Genomic DNA, 10617 nt, shown 5'->3' with positions numbered 1-10617 from the left:
TTTTTTAAAGAAATATGGGACATTTATCCAACAAGTGGAATGTTTTGATATTATTTTGGTAAATGCAACTACAATATAATCATATTTGAGTTACCAACTCGCAACCTGTCATTTGTAAGATTACTTTTAGATTAAGTAATTGAGACCATTTTTGCTAATGTTTGTGAGATTATTGCTTAGGCTTTTAATGAATGTTATATTGTCAATGTGAGTAAGTATCATAAAGCTTGTTGTTTATATTTAGCAAAATTAATGATTAAATGCTTCCAGTTAGTAGTTAAATCATATGCTTTGAGAACAATTTTTTTTGTATATGTATAAGGATATGATATTTTACATGAATTGACACTTGTATGCATCATGCTATAAGTTATTATAAATTTGCCTTATTGCAATTGACTTTTGATCATGAGTCAAATCCAATCCATTTTAGATTTTTTTTAATATATAGCATATATTCAAGTTGCTCTATTAGAATGCACAAAATGGATATTCAAATAAAGTTGAGAGTATATATTAATTATAAGTCTCATTTTATTATTAAATGTTTTGATCGAATTTGAGATTCAATTATGACATGGTTTGGTGATTAAAACTTTGATTTAACAAGTTTTCTCAATATTAAGGGCATAGAAACAATAGCGGGATGAAATAAATTATTTGGAATGAATTATCATTATCTATAGTCTCATATAAAGTAATTAAAACTAGAAGTCCAAAAGGATAATTAATTTTATTGCAAGTTAGCTGCCAAATGTATTTACTAACCTTATGAGAATAACCAAGTATATACCAACAAATGTTTTGATTTGAAATTCAAGTAGAATTAAATTTGAGAAGTTTTTGAACCATTCGTCCAAACATTTAAATGTATAAAGCCAGTGAGATACAAATAAGTAGTTTTGCGAATAAAATAAGGAAATGAAACTTTTCGTTAAGTCCTAGTATTGATTATGAAAAGATATAATATTTTTTTTGTGATAGATGCAATAAACCTTTAGATATCTTATTAGTCTGGCAATTTATGAAAATTTGATATGTATCTAATGGATGTTGTTACAACATTTATATGAATCATTATATAGTGAAGGTTATATTGAAATCCTTGAAAGATTTAAAATGCTGGAAGTATATAGAAATTATCAGGAAATTGTTACATATGTTTGCATAAATATTTATATGAATTGAAATTATTTGAAAATATGTGGTAAACTCAACTTAGTGAATAGTAGTTGAAGGAAGATTATAAAATGATGTAAAATACTTAAATGTATTTTTAAAGAAGGATCATGATCAAAGTTTATTATAATTATTGTCGAACCTTCTGAAAAAATTAAAATATATTTCTCCAAAATCCTTCCTTATTCATGATATTCAGAAGAATAATGATATAAATGTTTAGTAAATATGTTCAAATGATCATTTGAAAAGCTAGGATTCGAGATTATAATATGCAAAATTTGAGATATCATGTGATATTGCCATGAGAGGGAGTTAATAAGTGTTGTACTTTTTTTTCCTTAACTAATGTTTTGTATCATTAGGCATTCTAGTTAGGATTTTAGTGAGGTAGAATATTATGTATATTATAGATATATTTACTTTTTTTTTGCTTCAGTAAGAAATTTTTTCCCAAGGGTTATTTTAGTAAGGTTTCAACCATACACATTATCTATTGATAAACATCCAAGGGAGAAGTATTATAAATATTTTATTAATTATTTCATTTATACTTCTTATGTTTATAAATATAAGTTTTGGAGATACATTATAAATATCTCTATTGAAGAATAAAATACATATATTAATAGAAATCCCTTATTCCAATCCGCTCTTAGATAATAATTTTAGATTTAGATACCTTAATTCATTAACAGTTTTATTTTTAAAAAATCTATTTTACTTATTAAATTCGAATATTTTAATAAATTTTAAATATTCAGTTCAAATTTAAATTTGAATAAAAATTCTTGAATTCCCTTAAAGTGTTTACACGTCTGTTAATGCATTTTTCTACTGTCATGCAAAACCAAGTTAAAAAGTATTGTAATCAAGTACAAACATCATAATAGATTTACCATTATGGATATAAGATCTTCCATGCAAATGGACCAACATGATAATTTCAGTCTTTAGAACTGGCAGCTTTGAACTTTTTAATATAACTATCACTCACAACTATATATATTTCTGAAAATTTTTCTTACACTAGAAGTTCATCTTAAGAACTTTACCCAATGGCTGATGTTTTGTGGGTAACTTTTCAATGGTGGGCAGACAGAACTCTTTAGGTGCAGACTCCTCTCTTAAGGCAGCTAAAGCAGCTCTTCTTCTCTGCTTTTGTAATTGCCACTTCCTCAGCTGTTCCTCTGCTGTTGCTTTGGCTTTCTCCGCTGCTTCCGCTCTCGTCGCCGCTTGTTCTGCTCGGTTCCGGAACAACCCGATTTTCGCCATTGCAACTTCCAATTGTTTCTTCAATGCTTCAACTTGGTTCTTGCTTACTGACTCTGTGGTTAACTGATCAAAATCTTCTGCTGAAGACCTTGAAAATTCATCTGCCTTCTCAGCTTTTCGGATCAAAGAGTTGTATTCTTCGACCGAGATCATTATATGATCAACACACTTCTCTGTTTGAACAAAAACGTGTGAAACTTGTGCATCATTCTTCAGGTTCTTTGCCACTTGATTAGCATTTTCCAGTTCGAGTTTTAATCGTTTAAGTTCCGTTTCCAACGCCTCGATATAAAATGCTTGATCTGATATCTTTCTTTCCTTGAACTCCAAGTCTTGTTTTATTTGGTTTAGATCAATTCCGCCGTCCAAACTAGCATTCTCCATTGAACTGAGTACATTACTTACCTGCTCAAGCTTTGCCTGCAATGACTCGATATATGCGGTCTTGGCTACGAGCTTATTCTCGAGTTCTCGAATTGTTTCCAACTGTTTTCTCAGATCTTCCATCTCTTCTTGTGCTTGAAATGCTGTTGCCTTCATTGCCTCCATTTCAGCATCTTTCTCAGACACAACTCTGCACTTCTCATTCTCAGCTTCAGTGGCAGAAAGCTGAGAAATAAGAACAGCATCGTGAAGCTCCGCAATGCGCCCTAAAAGTTTTTCAGATCTTTCCTTTTCCATGTTAGCGGAGACTTCCATAATTTCAGCTTGAGTAATTGCCTTGATCTCTAAATCTTTTGCAGCAGCAAGTTGTGATTCCATATTAAGTACATCAGCTTGTGTAACCTTCAGCTCATTTAAAACACACGAAAGCTGCTCGCGCACCTTTGCTGTTTCAGACAACTGATCTACCATCCCTTTCGTCTTCGATTCGAGTTCATCGACCCGATTCTTGAATTCATTGCATTCTTCTATATATCTCTCTCTCTCGAGCTCGGAGTTCCTTAGTAGGACGGCAAGTTCTTCTGCTGTTTTCTTATAGTGTTCTAGTTGAAGAAGAGCCTGCATGTATGCAGAGTCCTTTGCTTCTATTTGCAGCCTGTAGTTGGCCAATTCCTTTTCTAACCCTTGGGTGTTTTTCTCTTTTTCCATATCTGACTGGCAAAAGAGGAAGAAAGACGTAAGAAAAAGCATATTCACTGACAAGAGTTGAATATCTATATGGTACTCGCACTCGGGGTGTGAATGTCTAATATGGTTTGAAATGTTTTTCATGTATTTAAAGAATCTTTCGAGAATTATATCCCTAAACCAATGCTGGACGTCACACACAAATGATTTAAGGAAAATGAAAAAGTCGGAGCAATCCTCCGATAGGTATATGGGGTAAAACTTAATTTGTGAGTCCCCGTGTGTGATATCCAACTGTGATACACGATGTTATCCAGACACTTGCAAAGTATTAATGTTCGAAACCTGTATCCGATATATATTCAAATATAGATATGGGGTATAAAAAACTTATAAAAAGGAACTGGACAGATTCATGTCAGACGTATCCGCTTAACATAGATATAGGGTTTTATGAGTTGCAAAAGCTTTGAATACCATAATAACAACCCAAATCTTACATCGCTGCTGCTTGACCGGCGTCTCAACTGATCACTTTTTTCACCGAATAAAGATATTGCAACTTTAACAGGTTCAATAGGTTTGGTATCAATCTCACCCATTGGCGAAACGCCGCAAAGTGTTCCGTACTAAAAACTGTGAAACCAGAAAAACACTAAAATGGGTCTGAAAGAAATGCAGATAAATTGAGAATTCATATTTATTTGACTTAAAAGTGTGAGTCTCGAATATGGATATTTGAGATGAGTTTAAAGAATCTCTGAATATATGTTGGACTTGGTAAAGAAAAATACCCAGAGCAAGGAGTAACCTCCCATCAAGACTAAAGAATCCGAAGCAGTAGACAGAGTATAGAGATGATATTAGGATTCAATTTTAAAAACACTGGAATTTCGAAAGATGTATAGCGCTTTAGGAAATCAAATATAAATAAATACTTGGGCAGAAAATTTTATTTTCATTAATAATTTAAAAATTCATTTGAAACAACCATTAATTTAGCTTACATAAAGTTTTGATCAATCGCATGTAGGGAAAAACATTGTAAGATTAAAAAGAAACTTGAGAAAGAAAATACCTGGAATTGGTGGAAACTGAAGTGCAAGGAATATGCAGAGGGAACAGTGGTTTTGAACAGAGAGAAAGACATTGAAGTTTCATTGAACAAATACATTGTTTTCGTCTACGGAGAAAACAATGACAGCCATTTTTGTCTGAGATGAAAATGTTTACAAAGTTGCTGATTTCCATCCATTCTCAATCTTTCTTGGAACGGTCGAGATCGACCAAACCCCTTGTTTTGTTTCTTGTTCTTTCCTTTTTTTCAAAATTTCGCGGCCGTTTTGCCGATTACTATTATGAGTTTGGTTAAAATATGCTCAGTTTATTTCTTTTAGTAATTTAAATTTTATTTTATTTTTAATGCTTTAAAATTATTAGAACTATTATAATTTTGAACAAAAATTTGATCTCTAAAATCAATTAAAAATCTGATTAGAATAAGTGCACTTATCAATTAATAGTCTCATGAAAACTAAAAGTACTAATAATTTCTATTATTTAACCGAATAATTAGAGCGATTGATTGATAACTAAAACTAATTAAATTAATCAACTACGAACGCGACAAAGAATAAATCAGAAAAACAATCGAATAATAACCAAGAAGCGAAATAATACTCAGAAAATAATTCACCTAGATTTCATCTATCATTATCAATCTAAATTACGTAATTTCTTCACTTAGCACCTTGATCTGTAGAAATCCCTAAATTATACTAATATCTCTCTTCAAGAATAAAAGCAATTGACTCTAGGTTGATTAATTAAAATTTTTTCTAATTAAAACCTTTATTATCGCATTAACTCGATCTATGGATTCTCTTATTAGATTTGACTCTAATCCGGTAGATTTATATTGTTCTGTTTCTAGGATTGTATGCAACTCCACTCAATTACACTAGATTTACTCTTAAATAGGGTATATTTCTCCTCTAATTTAAATACATCAAATAAGAATTAATAGTCTAGAAATATTAAACTAAGAATTAATCGCGTATAACGGGTAATAAGATCTAAGTCTTTATTGCGTAAAATAAAAATCAAATGACAGAATCAATCATAGGGTTCATCTCCCTAAGTATTTAGAAAATTAGTTCATGCTAGAAAATAAAAACAACCTAGAGATAATATAATCGAAAGAAATAAAGAAACTCATGATAATCTCATAGGAAATCAATTGGGAATCTTCAAACTTCACAAAAATCTGCTTCAGAATCAGCTTCAATGGTGTTTATCAAGTTGTTGTCTTGACTATTCTATGATGGCTCACTCCTGTCTTCTTATTTTTATCATATATATGTCTCAGAATGCCCGAAAAATCCTAAAAATCGTGTTTTTCGTTGTTCGGAGTGTAATTCGCAAAATCCACATGGCCTATCACATGGTTGTGTGGAATGGTCCAGCCCGTGTGGCTCCTATAACTCACTCCAATTTTTCGATTTTCGTTCGTTTTTCACTCATTTTGCTCCCAAATGCTCTCATAAGTATAAAAACATTAATTTAAAGGATTAGAAGCATAAAATTCACCATTAACATTGAATAATCACACAAAAATGCATTAAGAATGAGATTAAAACATGTTACTTTTAGTACCTATCAAATCCCACACTTAAGCATTTGCTTGTCCTCAAACAAAATCCTCAACCCACAATCAAGTTAACTTCTCTTAATTTATTATTTCCACAGATAATGTCTTAGGATAATTTATAGATAATCATGCACTGGAAATTTACACTAAAATGACACTAAACAGCACAAGTAATCCAAGTAGAGAATTTTAAGCTTTAAAAAACATTATGCATCCTTTATCTCAATAATTACTTGAAATTCAAACTCAATAAGAAATAACATCTTCTTTAAAGATTCACTCAAAATACTTAAAATGTTTGAGGTTCAAGTAATATGCATTCAACGGTCAAACGAGAAATGTCATTACCATAGGCTTGCTTGAAAATCAAATCTCCACCAATATAAAATGAGATGACACACCAATCAAGAGGTCTTTACAAGGTTATAATGGGACTTAGGTTAAGAGTATGGAAAAAGTCAGAAAAGTTGATTATAATCGAGAGTCGAGTTGATAAGTTATCAAACTAGAAAAAAAATCAATCGTTGAATTAAAGGAATTTATATTAACAAGAATAATAATAAAAAATGAAAATGAGCTTTTCAATGGAATATGAGACTAATGATTCAAACTCAATCAATTTTTTTTATTTTTTTTCTTTTTTTTAGAACAAAATAAAATTCAACAATTTGAATAATGAAACATAGTTAAGCAACTAACCAAATCAAATCTCAACAAAAAGGGAGTAATAAAAAGGATAATTTTACAATATTGATACAAGTTACGAGTTAACATTAAAGGGTTAGAGAAAAAAAATGTGTTAGGATCAACGGTGTTTACTAAGGGGTAATACAATAGGTAAGCTGATTAAATGTTAGGTGGGTTAAATCTTAAGTGTCTTTATCATCTTAGTATATCAAATCAATAATGTGGTCTTGATATGTATAACCGAAGCAAGTTCTAGAATAACAAATCAAGTCGACATACTCACAACCAAAAATAAAATGAGCATGAAATAAATAAATGTTCTATAGACTCAAAAGCTCACAAAAAAATTATGTTTTTGATGTCAAACTTGTAAATTTAAAATTTCAAGATAATATTTCAATTCAAGGAGACAATCTAAAACAATAATTTCTGAAAAACAACTTATCATATTTGACTCTCTTATATCTTAAATTATAAATCAAATAATGGACAAAAATCCACAAATTATTCCCAAACAAAATCAATAAAAACTACAAATTAAAAAAAAAATAACTCAACAGTAGGTGTGAGAGAATTACTTAAACACAAAAAAATAATTCACGGATTATATCACATAAGCATATAAGTAACCTCCCTACACTTAATATGTACATTGTCCTCAATGTGCAAACATATAGAAACAAAATAAGCAAAATATCATAAGGGAGGGAGAGAACTGAAACTACCCTGAATTTGGATGAATTTATCGGAATAATGAAAACTAAAATCGTAGGTGATTCTAAAAGAAATACATGTTTCCGAACAAACTAATAAGAAAATAGACAAAAATAAATAAGATAAAAAGATTACAAACTAGAAAAATAATTGAAAAATCATAAAAAAAATTGCATAATAAAATAAAATATATAAATCTAGAAAATAAACTAATCAATAAAAACTAAAAATAAAAATAGGGCTTGGGGTAGGGAGGAACAAAGGAACGAAAAGGCAAAAGAAAAAAAAACTAACTTTAAAGAGGAAAAAAAAGTACATGCTCATATGAGCCACATGGCCGTGTGAGTCACACGACCGTGTTGCCAGGCCATGTGGAATCACTCAGACTGTGTGTGATAAAAAAAAGTAAAAATAAGCTTAGTATCCACACAGCCTAGGACATGCCCAGGTGTCCAAGCCGTGTGTCACACATGGTCGTGTGCGATGTTCGTTCACTTCTCTCACACCCATGTAGGAGACCATGTGGGTCACACAGTCTATCACATGCCCATGTGGCAGGTCGTGTGTCTCACACGGTCGTGTCTCCAGACGTGTATCTCACTGATGCTGTGTGTGTTGAAAGAAAATTGGAAGAATGAGCTCTAATATACACATGGCCTAGGACACACCCGTGTGACCAGGCCATGTGTCCCACACAATCGTGTCTCTAGGCCGTGTGGATCACTCCACACCGTGTGGACCCTTTTTTTTATTTTGAATTTTTTTCAAAAGTTTTTTTCTTTTTCTTTTCAATTTTTCTTTCTTTTTAAAAAAATCAAAAAATTTCATTTTTTTCAAAGATAACTTGAAATTAAAATGAATAAATAAGTAAAATAAAAACACTCATGTTACCTTCCGAGAAGCACGTATTTAGAGTCTAAGCTCGACTTCCCTTTTCAAGCTCATGGTTAAAGCGGATCTTGAAGCTGAAACTCCTCCCTCTCATTGTTAGTATTACCACCAAATTAAAGTTTGAGACTAAGACGATTTACCTTGAATTTGTCGTAATCAAGGTGTGTTACCTCAATAGTTTCGTATGGAAATATGTTTTGTACCACAAATAGGTTTGACCCTCTTGACTTAAACTTTGAAAGGAATATTTATGGATCTGATTTATCTAGCAGCACTTTTTCCCCAGCTTTGAATTGGTTCATCCTCTTTACATGCACACTATAACGTTGCTTAGTTATTTCTTTGACCGTTCTTAGGTTCTCATCAATATTTGTTCGCCATTCATCTAATTCATTGAGGTCCATCATTCACTCTTCACTTGTCCCTTGAGTTTTAACATATTGAGACGAATATTGTTCGAACACATGTTCATTAGTGAATTCCTGCAAAGAATGTCAAGACACATGATTACTAACATTAATCGAATAATGATTATCATCTCGCTCACTAGGAACTCTAACAAAATCACGTGCTTGTGCAGTAACCTTTTCATCACCTACATTGAGCACAAGTTCATCACTACCCACATCAATAACAGTTCTAACATTGGCTAAACATGGTCGAGTAAGATCATGGGTACCTCAATATCCTCATCCATTCCTAATATAACAAAATCCATAGGGAATATAAGTTTATCGACTTAAACAAGTAAATCTTCAATAATACCCCTAGGATATCTAATTGACTTGTCAAGTAATTGAATATTCATCCTAGTGGGTTTTAGATCTCCAAGACCAAGTTGCTTGAACATTTTATAAGACATAACATTTATACTAGCTCCCAAATCAGCCAAATTTTTTTCAACATTTAAACTACCAATAAGATAAGGAATAGTAAAACTCCCTAGATCTTTAAGCTTGTTGGGCAGTTTGTTTTGGAAAATGGCCGAGCAATCCTCATTGAGCTCCACAGTTGACAAGTCATCTAATTTCCTTTTCTTTGTTAATAGCTCCTTTAAAAATTTCGCATACTTTGGAATATGTGAAAGAGATTCAACAAAAGGAAACTTAATATGCAATTTTTTCAAAAGTTTAATAAATTTACCATATTGTTCTTTTATGTGGTTTTACTTCAATGCTGCCAGATATGGAATTCGTGGTTTGTATTCTCTAACTACCGGCTTATACTCTTTTTTACTTTCCTCAACCTTATCATTTTTCTTAACAGCTTCTAGATCCAACTTCTTTTTAGTCTCGACTAACCCTTTTAAGCTTTGAACAGTGATTGCATGGACTTGCTCTTTTGGGTTAGTTTTAGTGTTACTAGGTAAGCTACCTTGCTATTTCTCTGAAACCAGTTTAGCAAGCTATCTAATCTGATTTTCAAGCCCTTAAATTGATGCTCACTGATTTTTCAAAATTGTCTCAGTGTTTTGAAATTAATTTTTCGGACACCAAAATAAATTTAGCCAATATCTCCTCAAGGTTTGATTTCTTTTCTTGCTGATAAGGTTGTTGAAAACCCGGAGGGTTTATAACCTTTGATTTCCTTGACCACCCCAAGAAAATTTTGGATGATTCCTCCATCTTAGATTATAGTTATTGTTATAGGGGTAATTTTTGAGGTCTAGAATTGTTTCCCATAAGTTGACTTGCTCATGCTCCATGCTAGAACTGAAGGGTAAACATTCTGAATTAATCATCCCCGCTCAATTCACATCACATTGCACTACTAGATTCACTTGCTTAGAAAAATTCAAACCATCAATTTTCTTACCAAGAGCTTCAACATGATTTGCTAACATAGAAACTGCATCAATATTAAAAACATCGGTTGCCTTAGTAGGTTTTACTCTTGCAACTTCTCACTGATAGTTGTTTAGTGTCATCTCCTCAATAAACTCTTGAGCTACCTTAGGTGTCTTATTATTCAATGTTCCACCAGTTGTTGAACCATGAGGGATTTAAATCGTTGTAAAAGGTTTGAACTTGTAACCACAAAGGTAGTCCATAGTGAGGACACCTTCTCAACAAATCCTTAAATCTCTCTCATGTATCATAAAAAGTCTCAATATCAAATTGAACAAAAGAAGAGATATCATTGCTCAACTT

General features: G+C 31.7%; 1 protein-coding gene and 1 non-coding gene across 3 annotated transcripts; one reads left to right on the top strand and one right to left on the bottom strand.

Annotated features, from left to right (window-relative positions):
* Positions 1-2047: 2047 nt before the first annotated feature.
* Positions 2048-4839, bottom strand: LOC107887577 (protein WEAK CHLOROPLAST MOVEMENT UNDER BLUE LIGHT 1). 2 transcript variants are annotated; one of them, XM_041096823.1, is made up of 3 exons: positions 4604-4839; positions 4026-4161; positions 2048-3552 (listed from the first exon to the last, which is right to left on the bottom strand). In XM_041096823.1, the coding sequence occupies exons 2-3, from the start codon at positions 4125-4127 to the stop codon at positions 2209-2211; spliced, it is 1446 nt and encodes a 481-aa protein (XP_040952757.1). In that variant the 5' UTR covers positions 4128-4161; positions 4604-4839; the 3' UTR covers positions 2048-2208. The 2 variants fall into 2 exon arrangements, with proteins under 2 accessions (XP_040952757.1, XP_040952760.1); XM_041096826.1 differs by lacking the exon at positions 4026-4161.
* Positions 4840-10510: 5671 nt separating this feature from the next.
* On the top strand, positions 10511-10617 carry LOC121225968 (small nucleolar RNA R71). The gene has a single exon (XR_005923875.1). It is a non-coding gene; the product is annotated as a small nucleolar RNA R71 (small nucleolar RNA).

Source organism: Gossypium hirsutum, chromosome A03 (genome assembly GCF_007990345.1).
Source record: "Gossypium hirsutum isolate 1008001.06 chromosome A03, Gossypium_hirsutum_v2.1, whole genome shotgun sequence".
NCBI classification, from domain to species: Eukaryota; Viridiplantae; Streptophyta; class Magnoliopsida; order Malvales; family Malvaceae; genus Gossypium; species Gossypium hirsutum.
The sequence above is the reverse complement of the archived record's forward strand: the minus strand, read 5'-3'. Positions and strand labels throughout refer to the sequence as shown.

Excerpts from the sequence above, each read along its gene's own strand:
- LOC107887577 (XM_041096823.1), bottom strand. The coding sequence starts at position 4,127 with ATGGGTGAGATTGATACCAAACCTATTGAACCTGTTAAAGTTGCAATA. Across the intron at positions 3,553-4,025 it reads GCCGGTCAAGCAGCAGCGAT|TCAGATATGGAAAAAGAGAA; the intron begins GTAAGATTTGGG and ends CTCTTTTGCCAG.